This window comes from Trachypithecus francoisi, unplaced genomic scaffold (assembly GCF_009764315.1).
Source record: "Trachypithecus francoisi isolate TF-2019V2 unplaced genomic scaffold, Tfra_2.0 Lachesis_group1, whole genome shotgun sequence".
NCBI classification, from domain to species: domain Eukaryota; kingdom Metazoa; phylum Chordata; class Mammalia; order Primates; family Cercopithecidae; genus Trachypithecus; species Trachypithecus francoisi.
Window position 1 is genome coordinate 62,798,094 of NW_022681454.1, and position 21,575 is coordinate 62,819,668.

General features: G+C 39.0%; 1 protein-coding gene across 2 annotated transcripts; it reads right to left on the reverse strand.

The window, feature by feature from the left end:
• Positions 1-4,164: 4,164 nt before the first annotated feature.
• Positions 4,165-20,123, reverse strand: AMBN (ameloblastin). Of its 2 annotated transcripts, none has more exons than XM_033215979.1 (13): positions 20,006-20,103; positions 18,992-19,060; positions 15,317-15,367; positions 13,667-13,714; positions 12,440-12,550; positions 10,454-10,687; positions 9,256-9,294; positions 9,081-9,119; positions 8,733-8,771; positions 8,425-8,484; positions 8,281-8,325; positions 7,839-7,883; positions 4,165-5,269 (listed from the first exon to the last, which is right to left on the reverse strand). In XM_033215979.1, the coding sequence occupies exons 1-13, from the start codon at positions 20,018-20,020 to the stop codon at positions 4,724-4,726; spliced, it is 1,341 nt and encodes a 446-aa protein (XP_033071870.1). In that variant the 5' UTR covers positions 20,021-20,103; the 3' UTR covers positions 4,165-4,723. The 2 variants fall into 2 exon arrangements, with proteins under 2 accessions (XP_033071870.1, XP_033071868.1); XM_033215977.1 differs by lacking the exon at positions 9,081-9,119 and adding an exon at positions 9,425-9,463 and having other exon boundaries at positions 4,510-5,269; positions 20,006-20,123.
• Between the last annotated feature and the right edge of the window lie 1,452 nt (positions 20,124-21,575).

Below are 21,575 nucleotides of genomic sequence, written 5' to 3' on the forward strand. Positions count from 1 at the left end.
TTTGAGATGGAATCTCGCTCTGTCACCCAGGCTGGAGTGCAGTGATGTGATCTCGGCTCACTGCAACCTCCACTTCCTGGGTTCAGGCAATTCTCTTGCCTCAGCCTCCTGAGTAGCTCAGATTACAAGCACGTGCCACCAACCCCAACTAATTTTTGTATTTTTAGTAGAGATGGGTTTCACTATGTTGGCCAAGCTGGTCTCAAACTCCTCACCTCAAGTGATCCACCCGCCTTAGTCTCCCCAAGTGCTGGGATTACAGGTGTAAGCCACTGCACCTGGCCTTTTTTTTTTTTTTTTTAATTGAGACAGGTCTCACTCTGTCACCCAAGCTGGAGTGCAATGGTGTGATCCCAGCTCACTTCAACCTCCACATCCTGGGCTCAAATTATCCTCCTGCCTCAGCCTCCCAAGTAGCTGAGACCACAGATAGGCACCACCATGCCTGGCTAATTTTTGTATTTTGTTGCAGAGAAAGGGTTTCACTATGTTGCCCAGGCTGGTCTCTAATTCCTGGGCTTAAGCAACCTGCCTGCCTCAGCCTCTCAAAGTGCTGTGATTACAGGTGTGAGCCACCACATCCAGCCCAGGAATAGATATATGTGTAATAATCCCACAATGATTCTTATACCAATGGAATGAAAGCTATAGTAGGAAGAGCCAAGTGTAAGGAAGCCCCTGGAAGTCTATACCTTCTTCTTCACTCCCAACAAGATAGCAAGTCTTGTAGGGAGAATTGCAGAGATTAGCATTACCATAGAAAAATTGGAAGATATAGAAAAGGTGTCCTACCACCTCCCCATTTAACTCACCTGTCTGACTGGTGGAAAAGCTAAATGGGTCATGAGGAATTATAGTGGATTGTTGCAAACTTAATCAGGTGATGATGCAAATGTATTTCCAGACGTGATAACTTTATTGGAGCAAATCAGCATAGCCCATGGCACCTAGTATATAGCTATTGATCTGGTAGCTGTTTCTTTCTGTTCTAATCAGTAAGAAACATCAGAAGTAATTTGCTTTTAAAAAACAGGAACAATGTAAATTTATACTCTCTTGCCCTAGGACTATGTCAACTCTCTTACAATCTATCCTAACAGTCCTGAGGGTCCTGGATCATCTTTATATTCCATAGAACACCATGCTCATCCAGTACATTGAAGATACAATGCAACAGGATTTGATTACCATGAGGTAGCAAGCCAGAGGGTAGAAGATAAACACCAAAACATTCATGGTGCTAACAACATTTCTAGAGGTCTAGTAGCATAAGGCATATTGGGATAGCTAAAGTTGTTTGCAAGTTATTGCATCTTGCACCACCTTACAAAAAGAAAGAAGCACAATTCTTGTTGGACTTCTTTGTGTTTTGAAGGTAAAGTATACCACATATTGTATAACTCAGAAGGCTGGACATTTTGAGTAAACAGAGCATGAAAGGGGTCCATCCTTGTCACTTGAGCATTATGACCCAGAAGACTCAAATGTGTTGGAAGTATCTGCAGCCGTATGAGACTCGTGGCAATCCCTGATAGGAGAATAATAGCACAGAACCTTAGGGATTTCTTTGTGAAAAGTAGTTTTTGCCTTGCTACTGGATTCCAGTAGACACAATGTGCCTGACTATGGGATGCCAAACGCTTATGTTATTTGAGTTGCCCATCTTGAACTGTGTGATATATGATCAACTGAACCATAAAATGGAACATAACAACATTTTATTTTAGATGGAAATATATATGATATCGGGCTCCAGCAGGTCTGGAGGGCTTAGTTAGATTGTACCAGTAAGTGGTTTTGACTTCCATGTACTTCCTCTTGATGAGTATATGCCTGGCCCATGGATTTCTGTATGGAATTCTAGCATTGGCAGAAAGTAGACAATCAATGTACTACAACCCCACTCAATGAGGAGAACTTTAAATGGAATTTCTGGTTGTCTATTTTGTATGGAAGGAGACAATGGCCTGTGATACAGATCTACACTGACGCAGGGTTGGTACCAGATGGGTCACCTTGTCAGGGACTTGGAAATAATAAAACTGAAAGATTGGTGATAAGGAGGGTCTAGAAGACAGGTTATCTGGATAGTCTTAGAATTGGACATAGTATGAAGACTTTTTTTTTCTCATGTAAATGCCTGGTAGAAGAAAACCAAAGTAGAGGAAATTCTCAATAATCAATATGGCTTCTTCTGAGAGTGATATTTAGCCTCTTTACCTGGCCACCTTGGTGTTTGCCCAATGGTCCAGTATTTGAAGTGACAATGGTGGCAGGGATAGATGTTATTCAAGGACTCAACAACATGTTGTCTCCACTGCAAAGCTGACCTGGCTATTGCCATTATTATTGTTATTTTTTGAGATGGAGTTTTACTCTTGTTACCCAGGTTGGAGTGCAATGGTGCGATCTTGGCTCACTGCAACCTCTGCCTCCTGGGTTCAAGCGATACTCCTGTCTCAATCTCCCGAGTAGCTGGGATTATAGGGGCATGCCACCACTCCTGGCTAATTTTTGTATTTTTAGTAGAGCTAGGGTTTCATCATATTGGTCAGGCTGGTCTCAAATTCCCCATCTCAGGTGATCCGCCCACCTCGGCCTCCCAAAGTGTGGGATTGCAGGCGTGAGCCACCACGCCCAGCTGCTATTACCATTGTTAAGTGTCCAGATGGTCAGTAAGAGAGACTAACTTCGAGCCTCTGCTACAGCAAGTCTCACGGGGGGAAACCGGCATGTGTGTCTCACAAAAGCATGCTCTGAATTACAAAGAAGGACAAGCAGGGCGATGGTTGGAGTGTTAATGGAAAAACACAAACTCATCAGATAATGGGAACAATTCCATTCTTCCACTGTTGCTGCTGCTGTTTTGCTTAAATCTCTTTACCAAAAGGATCAGTTGGAAAGGAAAGAAACTGTTGTGATTCAGCAATTTCATCTGTGAGCTTTATCTCATTTCATTCTCATAACAACTCTCCATGCTAGGTCATAGCCCCATTATAGAAATGAAAACACAGGCGCAGAGAGATTAAGTTTCACATCTAAAGTCTCATGGATAATAAGACGTGATACCGAAGTTTGAACTCAGATCTGTTTATATGTATTGTACCATACTGCTTTTTAGGAAACTGTCTGCGATGCTAAGATAGATCTCAGTGGGTATCTGCTGGTTACTGTGGAGGTCATTCTACCCTTGCACCTTTGCCAGGGACACTCAGGGAGGCAAACTGAAATTTTTCTTCTGTATCTCTCTTTCAGCTGCAGTCAATGGAGTGAGGATGAGCAGAACCCTGCCTGAAGAGAGGGAGGCAATTGGTGGCAGCTACATGCTCCTGGTAAGGCTCCTGAAGTACCCCAGGTTGGGAGGCATCTCAGGGCTCTTTTTCCTGGGTTGCATCTACAGAATCTCCATCAATGGATGGAGAGAAGTCTGAGTGTCATGGAGTTGAAGACCTGGGTTGAGCCACTTAGGAGAAGGTGAAGAGAAGGGGGTAGGAGCTACTTTGTAGGAGTGACCAAATCTGGGCTGGGAGCCCTTTAATGTAGGTGTATAGCTCTGCTCAATACACACCTAGCCCTGGTGACAAGCAAGGGTCATTTTCTGCATCGCTCTTTCCCACATTATATTTCACAGGAATGAGCTAATTCTCACATGACATCCATACGGCTCTTTTTCTGTTTATTCCTCTTGGAGAGTGAGACCTCTCACTCTTGAAACCGTTTCTAGAAACTGTGCTGAGACAACTTGTCTGATTCCTCCTAGACCCTCCGATGCCCCTCAGGCTGGGTTAGGTACCTCTTCTCTGTGGCTCCAGGGGCACCCTGTGCTTGGCCTTTTCATAGCACTTTTCACGTGTGCTGTGGGGTTGAGTGTATCTATTTTACAGTATTGTTGTGGGATAATAAATGTAAAGTAATTGAGCTTGGCCTAGGGTTTTGTTATAGTGATTGTCTACTTGTCAGTCATGTTCATCGTAAGCTTTGAAGGAAGGGACTGTATCTCTGATACCTTGCACTGCACCCAGGACATGAATATTCAGTAAAGTTCTGATGAAAGAACGAATGAATTGAATACAATGAGTTAAAGAGTAGCAAAGGTATAGGATGAGTATGCTTTTCTTGAACCGTTTAAATATATATAAATAATAAGCATACAATTCCTGAAAATTTCAGTGAGAAAAATTCTTTATTTAAAATAGGCTAGATTTTTTATAGTAGATTAAATAAAACACTCTATAAATGAGAATTTTAAATTCAATTATACCAAACTCAGTAATACCAGTCAGGAGTTTTCCACCAATCCCCATTTAATAAAGTTTAAATGAATTAGCTTAGAATTATGAGGATATTTGCCTTTGCTTAGAGAAAAAAGCAGTGCCACATTTCCTGAATATAATAGTGTCATGCTAGTAAGAGAAATTCTGTAATGCTTTAGACAGCTAAGAAAAAGTGATGATCAAAATGCTGAGACCCTTAAACCCTTGCTCTGATGTTATTAATAGTGTTTCTAAATCACAGAGACAATTGACAGATTTTATTTCAACAAGATATTAAAAGCAAGAAGGGGACCTACACTATTTCTAGCCACTTGTATTTATTAATAAATGCTTAGTGCTTTTAATGCCTTTGCTGCAGAAGGGTAATAAGTGTTTTAGCAAAAAGGTACACTGTGGGGACAAAGCTGGGAAGCTTGTGCATACAGAAAGTAGCTAATATCTTAGAGCTGTCAGGGCTCTTGGAAATGCCACGCATCATACATCATCTCCGGCTCCTGGGCTCTGTTTCCTGGCATGGATGTTTGCAGAGAGTTTGGGGCCATTGTGGTATCCATGGTTACTTCGTCCTGGAAATCCACGGATGTGGTCATGTCAGCATCGTAGGTCCTATAAACATCAGCTAATTCAGGGGTCATCAGTGGGTCAGCAGCTGCTGGGGTGACGCTGGGGAGTCCCTTCATCTTCCCGGAAGGGCTCCTTGGCAGGCTGGGAACATCATCCTTAGGGAGAGCAAGGAGCCCTGCATGGGCAACAGGTTCTAGTTCTGGAAGGAAAGCTGGGTTTTCTGGATTGTCTGGGTTGGCCTCCGGCATAGGGGAGCCTTGTGCATCTCCTTCTCCGTTCTCAGGGCCTTTGGTCGCAGCCACTGGGGAGTCAAATTCCAGAGTGAAGTCACCGCCCATAGCTGGCTTGTGGGGCATTCCCCCCAAGCTGGACCTCATGCCTCCAAATCCTGGAAATATGGCTCCATAGGCCATTGGGTCTCCTCTCCCGCCCTGGAAAAAAGACATTCGTTAAAGACGCCATTATCACATGCTATTAACTATACCATGCAACTATACCTGGTCACATTCACCAAGGATCTCTAAAAAACTGGTAGAGGATAGGAAGTTGGCTGATAGCTTTGTGTAAGCTCATTTCTCACTAAACTGGCTTTGAAACATAATGAAGAGGATTCTGCACTTATCTGGGTAGATCTTGGCGTGATCTCCACAAAAAGGAGATAACAGGGCAGAAGCAAGACTTGAGGCAAAGTGAGTTTGAATTTAATTTTAAGAAAACGAGTAGTTGAAATGAGTACTACCATCACAAAACAAGTAAGAACTGAAACTCATAACTGCATTTGTTGAGGGAGAGTCTTGTCAATGGCATTTTTCAGTGTCCCCCAAATGAAGTTCCATGTACTTTTTTTTTTTTTTTTCTTTTAGGGGCCTCATTATATGGCCCAGGCTACTGGTCTAGAACTCCTAGGCTCAAGTGATCTTCCTGCCTCAGCTTCTCTAGTAGCTGGGATTACAGGGGCGAGACACTGCACCCAGCTAAGACTTAAATTTTTTTAAAGCACAAAGTTTAAGAAAAAAATCTGGCTTCCATGGAGTAACTAAAATATTTTCTTCCTGTGGACAAAGAGAATTCCAGAACTGACCATGTTTCTTTTTCTACCTTTGCTGCCAGAAATATGGGGTCCAAAATCTTAGGCTGTTTGTAGCAATTGAGCAGGACTGTGTGACTTGCATATCTGTATTCTGATTTTCTTGAAATTATGACTCATTTAATATCCTACCTTCAATTTTTTGGTTATATTTATTGTGTGTTTTTTTTTTTTTTTTTTTTTTTGAGGCGGAGTCTCGCTCTGTCACCCAGACTGGAGTGCAGTGGCGCAATCTCTGCTCACTGCAAGCTCCGCCTCCCGGGTTCACGCCATTCTCCTGCCTCAGCCTCCGGAGTAGCTGGGACTACAGGCGCCCGCCACCTCGGCGGCTAGTTTTTTTTTTTTTTGTATTTTTAGTAGAGATGGGGTTTCACCATGTTAGCCAGGATGGTCTCGATCTCCTGACCTCGTGATCCGCCCATCTCGGCCTCCCAAAGTACTGGGATTACAGGCTTGAGCCACCGCGCCCGGCCTGTGTGTTTTTCATAAGCTCTGCAAAATCTTTTGGGAATGAGGCAGAATAGAAATAATTAATATTATATGATGGCAATTAACACTTACTTGAATTTTGAACTTCCAGTCACTTGTATTGGTGTTATATAGATACAATACTCTTTCCTTCTCCTTTCTCCTGACTCTTCATTCTTTCTCAGCTTTCACATCATCTCCTCCAGGGATGATACTGTGAATCCCTGGACTGGGCTAACTGCCCTTCCTCTCTGACTCTTTCTCTCTAATAAAACTGTTATTGCTTTTATCCCATGATTTTGACATTAGATATCTGCCCTTTTACCTATCTTTTCCATTCATTAGACTGTAAGTTCCTTGAAAACAAGATTTTTTTTTTTTTTTGGCAGGGTCTTGCTCTGTTGCCTAGGCTGGAGTGCAGCGGCGTGATCTCGGCTCATTGAAACCTCTGCCTCCCAGGTTCGAGTGACTCTCCTGCCTCAGCCTCCTGAGTAGCTGCAACTACAGGCTTGCGCTCCTAAACCTGGCTGATTTTTCTATTTTTAGTGGAGACGGGGTTTTACCATGTTGGCCAGGCTGGTCTCAAACTCCTGATCTCAGGTGATCCACCTGCCTTGGCCTCCCAAAGTGCTGGGATTATAGGCGTGAGCCACAGAGCCCAGCCGAAAACAAGAATTTTATCTTGTTTTGTTTATAGTATTTTTCTATGTGTGTGGCACATGGAAGGCACACAAAAACACTGATATGTATGTAATTTTTCTTTCACAGATAATATGTGTGTTTGTTAACTCGAAAGAATCTGTAGTTGACAATGATTTGTTAATTCAATATAGCTTTTGTTTGTCTTGCCTTGTGCTCTAACAGATGTAACAGATAAAAAATTTCTTAGGAAAAGAGTTGTATGACTTTATTGATCTCAAATCTTAAACTTGCATGGATAATGATAACATAATACTAGTATATGCTTATTGACAATGCACGTTGACATTAAAATAATCACATTTTGAACTTGGTTTTCTTTTGCTTTTTGATCTTTCAATTTTGAGATCTGAATTACTTGTAATGCTGTTGAATTTGATGTTTTGAGGGGCCAAATGGTCCGAGAAAGAACAAGAACTCTGTATGAACCACATGTATCTTTTTGGTTTGAAGTGTTTATAGTTCAATGACGGCCTTTCAAGTGGAGGTTCCTCCTCTGTTCATCTACAAGCAATGGGCAAAACTCTATGCTCAAGAATAGTTATCACCCAGAAATGAAAGATTACAGAGGAGACATGATGAAATCTTGGGATACTGCTTCAGACTTAAGCTTAGTTTTTGGAGTGGAAAATTCTGAGTCCCATGCTCATTTGGTGACATTCATGGCAGACGTCTCTTGCAGCCAGTCATAAGTGACTGTTCTTCCCTGGCCACTATTTTAAGAAGAGTTAGAAGACATTACTCACTGCCATTTCTTCTGAACTCATGATGCCAAGTCTGGCAGGGGCATTCTGTTCAAAAAGAAATATTGCATCAAAATACGAACCAGCTACCTTCTTATCTACTCAAGACAAAGTTAAAAGTTATATAGTTTTCACTGAAACCTTAATATTAATGCTGTGTACAGAGGTAAAGTGGAGAGGTGAGTCATTATGGAATAAATGTAGTCAACTTGGATAATTCAGATCTAAAATTTATTTTTTCTTTAATATCCTTGTGTGTGTGTGTGTGTGTGTGTGGCCAAGATTATCCAAAAAGGAAACTTGCCTCCTTAATATTTCAGTTACTAATGTAGGCGTTCAGAGAATGTTTATTTGGAATCTCTTGTGTGAGACCTAGATTTTATAATTTTAGCTCCTAAGATAGAATTTAATTAAAAACAATACTTTTTATAGAATATGGACTTACCAATTGATTTGCTCCAAGAGGCATGTAAAACATTCCTGGATAAAGCTAAATAAAATACAATCATTATCACAAAATGCATTTTCCAATGGAAAAACTTTTAAGTAAATTGCAAACAGAGATGTGGTATTAAAAAAAAAAACTTACTGGAGATTGTTTATTTTGTGGCATTGGTCCCCGAGAAATCAAACGGGCTATTTGGAAAATCTTTAAATGGTGGAAAGCAGAATAAGTAATTCACATAGGCAAATCCCCATTACAGTAATTTTTGAGTTATATGAAACACATTTTCAGATGGATTAGTATAGAAATAAGTATTTAATATTTAAGAAAACAAAGGAACCCATTATACTTCATATTCATGGATTAATGGGACAATGAAAAAATTCGCTCCTCTTTTTTGAAATGTAGAGACAGTTTTTACGACAAAGTGTCTCATTGAGATCTGTACTTACTGATGGACCTTGTGGATCAGGAAAATCCAATCCTGGGAGCTATATTACAGATAAATATTAAAATTATCGGTCAAAAAATGAACAAAATAGATAAAAGCAAATAAAAGATAGACAAAGTGAACAAATAAAATAAAAATAAAAAATAGAAGTGTCTCATTGAGATCTGTACTTACTGATGGACCTTGTGGATCAGCAAAATCCATTCTTGGGTGCTATATTATAGGTAAATATTAAAATTATCATAAAAGTGAATAAAATAGATAAATACAAATACAAATAAAAAATAGACAAAGTGAACAAATAAAAAAAGTAAAATACAGAAAGTGTCTCATTGAGATCTGTACTTACTGATGGACCTTGTGGATCAGCAAAATCCATTCTTGGGTGCTATATTATAGGTAAATATTAAAATTATCATAAAAATGAATAAAATAGATAAATACAAATACAAATAAAAAATAGACAAAGTGAACAAATAAAAAAAGTAAAATACAGAAAGTGTCTCATTGAGATCTGTACTTACTGATGGACCTTGTGGATCAGCAAAATCCACTCTTGGGAGCTATATTATAGGTAAATATTAAAATTATCATAAAAAATGAATAAAATAGATAAATACAAATACAAATAAAAATAGACAAAGTGAACAAATAAAAAAATACAGAAAGTGTCTCATTGAGATCTGTACTTACTGATGGACCTTGTGGATCAGCAACATCTACTCCTGGGAGCTATATCACAGATAAATATTAAAATTATCAGTCAAAAAATTAACAAAATAGACAAATAACAATAAAATAAAAAAATAGACAAAGTGACATTAAAAATAACAAATTGACAAAGTGAACTGATCACATAATTATCTTGTTTGCAATTACAGTAAAACAAAATGAGTTTCATTATTTTACTTTCTTTCAGTGTTTTGGGAGGTATGACCCGAGAGTTTGCAATGGTCTTTTACTAACATTATTCAAATATACCTGCAGGGGGATGAGGTACATCTATCATGGCTTTGCTATCTCTTGCAGATTAGAAAGTAATGAATTTTGGAACGGGAACATACCTGGCTGGTTTGAACCCTGGCTCTGCCACTTAGTTTTTGTGTACTCCTGGGCCAATTTTGTAACTTCTCAAAATCTGTCTTCCTTTCTTTAAAAAGGCTGATAACATGTATTTTTATAGGATTATAGGCAGGATGATATGGGGGAATGATACATGCCCACATAATACTGGTTACATGGTACCTTCCTTTTGTTTTATCCATTACACTTTTCTCTACATTATTACAAGACACTTTTTGCATAGTTGTCACCTTTCTGTCAGACAGATAATAATGGAAAATCCTACTTGTTATGCTGAGGGATCAATCACTTTTCTCAGTCTTTCCAACACCAAAAAAAGACCAGTGATAGGAAACCTGGACTTCTCTGGGGTTTTATTCTATTTCCTATGGAAGTTTTCATCTTTTGCAACTAAGAAACCCAGTTTTATAGGCACAGGATCTTTTAGAATCCATGCCCTGTCTCTGATGGCAAAAGATAGGAATGGATATTTATGTTTTACTCAAAAAATAAATCTCAGATATGGAAGACTGATTAAGAATATATTTATATCATGTATTATGCCTGAAGGCTACGATTATTTAAAAGGACCCTGCAAATTAGTTTTCTTCTATTAGGTTAGCTGGTGATTCTGATCTGACTTCAAGAGAAAGGAAGTACCTCAGGCTTTGGTGGCTTATCTGATGGTGCCACCTGCTGCTGAACCAGAGGCAGTTCTTCCTGCAAGAACAGCTGTCCCAGGTGAATTGGAGGCTGAAATGCTTCTTTCTGTGCTGTGGCCTCGTCGGCGGTTGCAGCAGCGGCCTGGAGGAGAGGTTTCAGTCCTGGCTGTTGAGGCTTCAAGGATGGCTGTGATGGGAGAGGTGGGGGATGCACAGGCAAAGAATATTCATACTGCAGAGAAATTTGAAAAGAGTGTCAGAAAGGGATGGCTCATTAAACAACGGTGCCTAGAATTTCTAAACAAAGGGGCTTGGGGCGCTTTCTATCTGGAAGGGAGGCTAGGGAACTTGTCTTGAAGTTGAGTTTACATAGGAAGCACCAGTTAGAGTTAATGTTGTTTGGGGAGGTCTTGCGTGTGCCTCCCCTACCTGCTTTGGGACCACCATTGCTCATGAAGGTGAAGCTACATGAACCTCCTGGTAGGAGGAGACATGTCCTTCTCTAACTTCTCATAGCTGTCTGTATGTATCTGTATCTTTATTTTACCACTTTCTCATTGGATGGCAATTATTTGTTATAAATCTTTGTCCCCCAGTCAATGGAGAGAGACTGATATGTCTTGTTTTTCTTTATAGCCCCTGTACATAACATAGCTCCTAACAAGTGCCTGGCCCATGGTGAGTACCTACTATATTTTTCAAATTAATGAAAACATAAAGCATAATTAATTAAAATGCCAATCAAATTCTTGCATCATGGAGTCCACTTTGGAAACAAATGAAGAAACAGTCACCATTAACATAATTTATTGTTCTACTAAATGGGAACTCGTGGTAATGCTCCTGCTGTGGAAGACCACCTGGAACTAAAATTCCCTGTTAATCTTGGTTCTGAGTCCATATATTAAATGAAAAAATTCCCTGTTAAAATCACCATGTTTTGTTGCTTTTTCTAGAAATTACTTGTGGCGAATGGCTCCCTATTGTTTGTAGAATGATTGCAAACTCCTCAGACCAGCAAGGAAGTCTCACAACAATTCGGGGCTCTGCTTTGCCTCTCCAGTCATCACCCCTCTCTGAACTCACACCTCACAATTCAGCACTTTGAAATATGTTGTCTTGTCCTGTCTGAATCAGATAAAATACGAAATTTCACAATCCTTAGAGCCATTCGTAAATGTCTTCACTTTTACTACCAAACCACAATTTGGTTTATGTATTTATTAGGCACCTAATCAATAACGGTTAACAGATCGATATATTTATTGACTTTTGTAGGGTTCTTGATGTTTTACTTTTTTAAATTTCTTAATTTTTTTTTGAGACAGAGTCTCACTCTATTGCCCAGGTTGGAGTGCAGTGGCACAATCTCGGCTCACTGCAGCCTCTGCCTCCTGGGTTCAAGCGATTCTCCTGCCTCAGCCTCCCGGGAGTAGCTGAGATTACAGGTGCCTGCCACCATGCCCGGCTAATTTTTGTATTTTTAGTAGAGATGGGGTTTCACCATGTTGGTCAGGCTGGTCTTGAACTCCTCACCTCAAGTGATCCATCCACCTTGGCCTCCCAAAGTGCTGGGATTACAGGCATGAGCCATCGCACCTGGCTATGGTATTTTAACCAGGATTATTGTCATCATTTGAAATTAGCCTTTGAGTAATTATTTAGGAAATCTTGATTCAAATGAAAATTGTCCAGGGTGTAGCCTGCTTCAATTTTTGAGGACTGTTTGCTGCTATCTTTAACATAGGTCTCATATTTTGGTGGCTGTATCTTCCTATTTTAAATAAATATGCAAATAGTTTCAAATTTAAAAATATTTCTTAAGCACTCAAAGCAGTTATAGGCTTTGATTTATTTGGCATGAGAATAATTTTTTGTTAATGCTAGGACTTGGCTATTGCTAATTTATCACAACTCAAGGAAGGCAAGTAAGAAGAGGTTTTAAAAGCCTGAGGTTTCAAACATATTGACGCTATTCACTCACCTGTTGAGTTTCATGTTCCCTTGGCCTCATCCATGGAAGAGAGGAATGTGGTGGGAGGAGACCGTGCATCCACAAAGAATTAAATGATTTCCCAAAGCCAAATCTAGAATACTAAAGACATGGATAAAAAAAAGGCATGCTTATATTTAAATGTTAAATATAACATTGGTTATATTTGGTTTTCTTTTCTTTTCTTTTTTTTTGAGATGGAATCTCTCTCTGTCACCAGGCTGGAGTGCAGTGGGAGATCTTGGCTCACAGCATCTGCCTCCTGGGTTCAAGCAATTCTCCTGCCTCAGCCTCCTGTGTAGGTGGGACTATAGGCACGCACCATCATGCCCAGCTAATTTTTGTATTTTTAGTAGAGACGGGGTTTCACCATGTTGGCCAGGATGGTTTTGGTCTCTTGACCTCATGATCCGCCCGCCTCGGCCTCCCAAAGTGCTGGAATTACAGGCGTGAGCCACTGCGCCCAGCCTGGTTTTCATTTTCTAAAAAATCAACAGATAGCATAAATATAGCAAAAGCAAAAGTGGTATTGCTTAATTTAAAATGGATAGGTATGGCTAGACATGGTGGCTCATGCCTCTAATCCCAGCACTTTGGGAGGCCGAGGTCGGTGGATCACCTGAGGTCATGAGTTCGAGATCAGCCTAGCAACATGGCGAAATCCCATCTCTACTAAAAACCACAAAAATTAGCCTGGCATGGTGGCAGATGCCTGTAATCCCAGCTACTCGGGAGGCTGAGACAGGAGAATAGCTTGAACCCAGGAGGCGGAGGTGGCAGTGAGCCGAGATCGCACCACTGTACTTCAGCCTGGGCCACAGGGCGACACTCTGTCTAAATAAATAAATAATAAATAAAAATAAATCAAATGGATAGATAAACTCTTCCTTTCAGTGAACTTAAATTTCATTTTGAGCTAGTCTGCAATATTTCCATAAACTTGTTTGAGATTTAGATTTTTTAAGCACTTACGTTTTGTGCCATATAATATAATGAATAATGCACAAAAATATTCTTTTTCTAACTAAATAAAATTCAATACTATTTTTATTTTTCCCTGTCACTCTATCTTATTTTGTTTTAGGCTCTCATTCACTTCTTGGTTCTTCCAATATTTAGTATATTGTCTATTCATAAATACATTTGATGAATTATAATGCTGCTGCTAATATTAACACTAGCATCACCATGAATACTTGCAATAAGAAATATGATTACCTGAGAAAGTGTGTTTAATCCCTGCAGACTTCCCAGCTGTCTCATTGTCTATCAAGAAAAAAAGTGGGTTACTGTTTATCACATATGCTGTGTTTGACACAACTGATTTCTCATGATATTTGACATTATCAACACAAAGTTTGATGTGGATAATTTAACAAAATGAAAGTGGACACAAATCATCATCGAAAGGTGGAAATATTAAATTTGGTTCTGCCATTGTTATTATTACTGCTATTAAAATAATGCAGTTGCTTTTATCATTAATTAAAGGAGAAAAAGTATTATTTAAGTGGAGGTTACATTGAAACATGGGAAAATAGCTCATTCCACTGAAATATAAATGTAATTGTGAGGAATTTGCTTCATTGACTCTTTTCTCCCCATTTAATTTACTTTGCCCCTTACAAGTTCAGCCAGAAAAGGAATTTGAAACAAACAAATAAATAAAACTTTTACCTCTTTCTCAAACAATAAATCTTTCAAAATATTAAATATAGAAACTATTGAAAGAAATGTTAAGTATCTGGATAGATTATCGAGAATTCCACCATTTCAACAGAAAGTCAATTTCACTTTTTTCATGGGAAGAGATTCAGAACGCTTTGGATTGAGTTTAAGCTAAAAAAGAAAAAAAACCCTCAGTGAAATTAGCTTCCATGTGAAGTAAGCATCTAGCTCAAATAGGTATTGATTGCCCCCAGCTTACCATGACACACGGGAATTTCACAAGACCTTGTGAAAAATTCTTTTTTTTTTTTTTTTTTTTGAGGTGGAGTCTCGCTCTGTCGCCCGGGCTGGAGTGCAGTGGCCGGATCTCAGCTCACTGCAAGCTCCGCCTTCCGGGTTCTCGCCATTCTCCTGCCTCAGCCTCCCGAGTAGCTGGGACTATAGGCGCCCGCCACGTCGCCCGGCTAGTTTTTTGTATTTTTTTTTAGTAGAGACGGGGTTTCACAGTGTTAGCCAGGATGGTCTCGATCTGCTGACCTCGTGATCCGCCCGTCTCGGCCTCCCAAAGTGCTGGGATTACAGGCTTGAGCCACCGCGCCCGGCCAAAAATTCTTAATCTTATAAATATCTTTCTATATATAGCTGTCAGTATTTTTCATTGGCATCACCAAAATTTCTGTTTTGCTGGGGTTTTCTAAACAGAATATATATTACATGAGAACTGCAATGAGACAAATACCCTGTACAACTTATACAGGAAGTATCATAGTACAATGTTAATGCTATTTGCCAGACTGATTAAAAATTAAATTTTGTACAGGTACATTTATTTCATGAGAACTTTATCATGTAAGATAGTATAAGGAGCAGGACTAAAAGTAAACTGTGAGCACAGAGCAATGTATTTTAATTAATATAGTAATTTTATTAATATGTATATTCTATATAAGGCATTAAGTATTAATATTGCTTTTGTTTGCATAGAAATAATGTTCTAAAAAGTAAAACACCTGAGAGTTTAAAATTGCAGTAGAATTATAAGACAAAGCTCTAGTAAATGCCATAATTTTTCTAGCACTCCTCAGGATAACAGCCACAAACTTCTGGCTAGGAAAACTGAGAAACACACCACCATATTTCTCCTGTATCACAAATATACCAGTGTAAAGTTAATATGTAAAAAACTCTGACAATACATACCTCAAGGCTCAAACTAGCCATACCCGGTGTTCCAGTTTGCTGAGGAAAGAACTGAATGAAAATAAGAATAATTTTGAGTCTCATTGGTACAAAACTTCCTTCAATGCCCATTGGGCATAGGATATTGCTACAGTACATAAGGGCTACCGGAGGGGCCACCATTTTGGTTTATTATGCAAATAACTTGAGTGCTTGGGCAGAATGAAGAAGAGCATAAGTTATTTGGGAGAATCAACACAGTATTTGAAAATTTTGCTCCCACCTGCATCATCTATCCTTTGTCTGCATCTTAATGCTTCATTGCTTTAAAAGCAAAATATGATTTAAAGTTACACACAAGGAGAAGTAGAATAAAGCAACAAAATAGAAAACTACTAGTACTTTACATTCTTAAAAAATTACCATAGAAAAAAGTAAAGGGGACAAACTCAAGCTGAATTTTCATGTGCTTTTGACAAATCTACATGATTTTGGTTTACTAGATGTGGCATGGGATCATGACATTCAGAAAAATCATATGCAAAATCTAACTTGATTCCCATTCAAAGGACTTCAGCAAATTCTCTATGATTTTTAGTGAAAGATTATTTTATGTATAAACCTACTATATTTTGGGATCATATCAAAGATTATTTTTCCTTAAATAAAAAGCATTCTAGCATAAAATACTATTATACTTAACGTGTTCACTTAAAAGTTGTTCAAAAATATACCTATCTATACAATTAGTTTTTTAAAATGTAAGATATTTTCCTTTCCCTTTTTTTCCCCCAAGACTAAGTTTCACTCTGTCACCCAGGCTGGAGTGCAGTAGCGCGATCTCAGCTCACTGCTACCTCTGCCTGCCGGGTTCAAGCGATTCTCCTTCCACGTAGCTGGGATTACAGGTGTGCGCCACCAAGTCCGGCTAATTTTTGTGTTTTTAGTAGAGATGGAGTTTCACCATGTTGGCCAGGCTGGTCTTGAACTCCTGAGCTCAAGTGATCCGCCCACCTTGGCCTCCCAAAGTGCTGGGATTACAGACATGAGCCACTGCACCTGGCTTCCTTTTTTAAAAAAATGGAGATAGGGGTCTCACCATGTTGCCCAGGCTTGTCTTGAACTCCTGAGCTCAAGTAATCCTCCTGCCTTAGCCTCCAAAAGTGATGGGATGATAAGCATGAGTCACCATGCCCAGCCTTTTCCCTTTTTTTTTTTTTTTGTTGTTAAAGATATTTTTCTTTCGAAACCAATCCTTATTACTTTACACAAATACCAGTAGAAAACATGGAGAATGGAAGAATAGGAATTAGAGTAAATTGGATTTTGGAGTCTCTGGTTCTTCGGATACTCTCACTTTCTAAGACCAAGGGGTTGTAATGCCATCTTTCCTTCAATTATACCACAAGGATTTATGGAATGTTTACTAAATATATTGGTATTATTTTTCCTTTATGAGTAAGAAGTTAAAGAATTACACCCTCTACTTTTTCACCCCTCACCTTTTTCATATAAGTAAAATCCCACCTTCTGGGTCATGGTGAGAATTTCCTTAAATAATTCAGTTTTGGACAAGAATGGAGAGAAAGGGCCAGGCATGGTGGCTCACGTCTGCAATCCCAGCACTTTGGGAGGCCGAGGTGGGCAGATCATGAGGTCAGGAATTTGAGAACAGCCTGGCCAACATGGTGAAACCCTGTCTCTACCAAACATACAAAAATTAGCTGGGTGTGGTGGTGGGCGCCTGTAATCCCAGCTACTTGGGAGGCTGAGGCAGGAGAATCACTTGAACCCAGGAGGAGGAGGTGGCAGTGAGCTGAGATCTCAGCATTGAACTCCAGCCTGGGCAACAAAGCCAGATTGTTTCAAAAAAAAAAAAAAAAAAAAGAAAAAGAATAGAGGGAAAGGCATTATAAATGTGTAGCAAATACTCTGGGTAGGAAAGAGGTTAGCTGTATAGACAGGAAGGGTGATTGTGCATGTATGTGTGTATGTGGTGGGTAGCTTGTTGAGAATTTGGGGGAATTGTGAGAGCGGGACTTTCCTCCCCACTATTTGCCAGTGCATAAATAACACATCTTGGATTGAACCACAGAACAAAGTGTACTTTGCTTTCCATCTGCTCTAAGTCATGAATTAAAGAATATTTACACGAATGTATACAGACAGGGGATACATTTCCCATGCAGAATTAATAGGAGAAGAACATCTGATTTGACAAGCAATTGGTTGGCAATAATAAGCAATTGTTCTATTCCTCAGAGCGGACCCAGTTGATTCAGGTGTGGATCATTACAGGTTCAAAGAACGCCAATGTGTTAGACTGATGGTGAATGACTGAGGCTGATCTCAACGTCAGTATCATACAAAGGTAAGCTAGGGTGGCACCCTCAATTTTTCTTTCATTTAAACTTCATCTTGTGTGATGAAACAGAGACTCTATTTTTATTTGTGGAATTAAGGTTTTCATCATTATAATCAGGTTTCATCCTCTTTCTCCATTTCCATTCTCTTTCACTAAAACACTTTAAGAAACCAAATAGCTAACCTTTTCTTTCATGGCATTAAACTATTCTAAAGTTCATTTGAGGCCAACTATGAGCTCCTGGAGATAAGAGATCATGTCTTATTTACTTTCATTTTTGCAATGCCCGGCACATTGCTGGATGCATGGCGGCTGCTCAGTATATATTTGCTAAATGCATATAGCAGCCAAATGAAGTTTTTGCGATAACAGAATTGCATGCTGTTGGCTGGAGTAGTTCAGTGTTCAAAAGATTGTGTTTGTATGAGATCATTTCAATATATACTAGAATGGATCAGGTGTGGTACTGTAATGCACAATTAGCCCCATCACTATGATATGTTTTGATTTATGAAACTTCAGCTCTCAGAGTCACACAATTTTTGCTTACAAGGTAAATTTGCTAGTTAATTACTAGCTTCAAATGTAATTCTCTAGCTGAGTTTCGTAACCATAGAAATTTGGAGATGGTTCTTTTTGAAATGAAGAAAATGTACTTTTCTTTTTCAGAGAAATTTCCTCTTTCCATTTCAACTTTATGCTGATAGCAAGAAGTTGATAATAAAATTTCGCCGTGCATTGTGGAGACTAAGTCTTTTAACTTTGAATGAGTGGAATAAGATCTAGAAATTGTTTTGGGACTATTTTAAATAACTTTTCAGTAGAAATATCATAAGCTTCACTTACTGCTTTTTTTTTTTTTTGAGATGGAGTCTCACTGTGTCGCCCAGGCTGGAGTGCAGTGATGCAATCTTGGCTTACTGCAACCTCCACCTCCCAGGTTCAAGCAATTCTCCTGCCTCAGCCTCCCAAGTAGCTGGGATTACAGGCGCACACCACTATGCCCGGCTAATTTTTGTATTTTTAGTAGAGACGGGGTTTCGCATGTTGGCTAGGCTGATCTCGAGCTCCTCACCTCAGGTGATCCGCCTGCCTTAGCCTCCCAAAATGCTGGGATTACGGGGGTGAGTCACCAAGTCCAGCTATCACTTACCGCTTTTGGATTGCAAGACTGACATCTGAGCGACTATGGCTTTTGACTCAATGGGACTACACCACTGGATTAAATCAAGTGAGTCTATGCGTGGACTCTCAGTCCATATCCCTTCAGTGTTGTCTGGAGTCCAACAATCAAGAACCTCTTCTGGGACACACTCTAAAGACTGACTTACCGGCACTGCAAAACTCATTTCCAGGAGGCATAGGATCAGTATCAGGTCCTTCATTTTGAAAAGTGGAATCTAAAACATAATTAAGTTGGAGAATTAAATCAGATTAATTTTTATTCAGAATGGTTAAAAGACAATTTTTGAAAATGAGCCTGAGTCTCTGCTCTTCCAGAAACAACCAGGATAAAGGTTAGAACAAAATCAAAAACTAACTTGTATGTAGTAGTTTCTGAAATAAATTAACAAGCAATTAAAAAAATCTAAGCACTTTTTAAATGGATCTACAGCCTGAATAAATATGTAGGAACAACCTCCATCGATATTCTGTAAGTGCTATGTTTCATTTCATAAAGTGAATTATGAATTTAAAAATCCTTCCCACTAAGTAAAATATTGGTCTATCAGGTATTATTCACAGAAGTTTATACTTTGCTTACCCTTTGGGATACATTTTGAAATGCATGTGAAACGTAATGCACCTAACAGTCATTTTATAACAAACCTTTATTTGCAGGAATAGAGGGTATATCATTGCATGTTTAGTTTAGGTAATCTATGTAACCATTCCAAAACTTATCTTTTCAAATGAGAGTAAATTGGCTATCTTAATTTCCTTTGATGTTAGTGGAAAATATGCTTCAAATTTAGCTTTCCTCTTCCTAAAATGAATTATCTTTTAAAATTTATTCTATAAATTCAAAAAGCTCTTTATTCTTACATGAATAGAGATCTGAATAGCCAAGAAATTCACTCATCTTCTAATATTACAAAAAATTAGGCAGTATAATAAAAAATAGTTAAAAAAATACGTCTGTAGATAAAAGTTTTTTTTTTTTTTTTTTTCTTAGTTGAATGAGTGTTAGGCATGTCATCTCTGGAACATGCTAATGGATTACAACAAGCAATAATTCAGCTACTGGTGACAAACAAAGATAAATCCTCTTTATAAAAGCTGTCTGGAGATAGGAAAAAAAGAATTTACAGGAAACTCATGGAAATCATAAAATCCCATTTTACCTTAGATGCTGACATGCACTGTGCTCTCAGGGCCTGATGATGCCAACCAAGATAGTTCTAAGAAAAGAAGATTAAAATTTTTTTCAGGACTGTGCGTGGGACTTGCTCTGTACTTCTCATTCAGGGAAGATTAGAAACCTTTATTTAAAGTGCCAATCCACCAATCAAAGTGAAGCAAAATGGCTGGGGGGCGGGGGCGGGGAGGTTGGGGGGGCGGGAATCTCTGCTCCTGCAATTAGTCTACACCCTTTTATTGCATGCAGGGACATTGGCCCAGTAGGGTCTCATTATTTTTAATTGTACTGCAGCCCCTGTACTTATTCAGAGAACTTGATAGCAGGGAAGGCAGTCAAGGAATAATGGACATAGGCTCTGAAGACAATGATTTTGGTGAGCTGGGGGAAATATATGTAAAATAGATGCAAAACAAGCCATTATCTGTTTTGTGCTGGTTTTATCTGTAGATAAAGCTAGTGACCCAATGCTAGCATTATTCAGATTTTCACCCTCCTGTTTGTTGTAGTAAAAGTAACTACCCTCCTTCCCCCCCAGCACACACAGAGTCTGAAAGAAAACACTAAAATGTTAAATGGATAATGAGTGTGTGTGATTTCTTTCTTGAATTTCCTAGATATTTTCATTTCTGGAGATAACTGATTAGAGATAGCCAAGCTTTTGTAAGAAACTACAACTGAACCCTCTGCAAGAATCAGGTTTACTTCAGGTAAACCTTTGGTGCATTTACAAAAAATTTGTGGGGACAGGGACATAAATCAGAACATTCTCTATGAACCAAATCAATGGGCACAAGCGTCAGTTCACTCTTTAGATAGACACATTTCCAGGCATTAGTATCAAGCCAGGTTAATAAGACATATTTCGATCACTTAGAAAGTTAACATCAACACAGACTGGTTTTTCTCCATGAACAGATAATATCTTGAATGTGGATTGTGTATTAGCTGCTTTTGTTACTTCTCTGCCCATCCTTGTCTTTCCAAAGTTGTGATTTCAGATATGGTAGGGATAAGCATTTAAGATTAGTTTCTGAAGAAGGGATGAGTCAGTACACTCTTTAGAGAAGTAGGGAACTTGTCAATTACAGGGAACATGGAGGAAGCCGGTATTTTGAGAGAAAGGTGTATCCATACCCAAATGTAGGCCTAACAGCTTCAAATAATGTTATCTTAGAAGCTGCTCCTGAAAACCTCTGTGTTCCACTGATGCCAGAATTATCTTTAGAATAAAAAGAAATGAAGAATGTGAATGTGTTTTGCAAACAGCAAAATGTTATTGAAATGAAAAGTATTATTTTTGCATGCTTTCTACGGTGCTTGATGCAGTCCCTTAATCTCTTTCTTTCAAGCCCCAGTTTCTTCTTCTGCTATGTAAGGATAATAATTAATGACCAGAAGCTTGTCTTTTTTTTTGAGATGGAGTATTGTTCTGTTGCCCAGGCTGGAGTGCAGTGGCATGATCTCAGCTCACTACAACCTCTGCCTCCTGGGTTCAAGCAACTCTACTGCCTCAGCCTCCTGAGCAGCTATGATTACAGGCCCGCGCCACCATG

Excerpts from the sequence above, each read along its gene's own strand:
- AMBN (XM_033215979.1), bottom strand. Across the intron at positions 9,295-10,453 it reads ATAAGCCACCAAAGCCTGAG|CTCCCAAGAGTGGATTTTGC; the intron begins GTACTTCCTTTC and ends CCTATAATATAG. Across the intron at positions 9,120-9,255 it reads CTGATCCACAAGGTCCATCA|CACCCAAGAATGGATTTTGC; the intron begins GTAAGTACAGAT and ends CCTATAATATAG.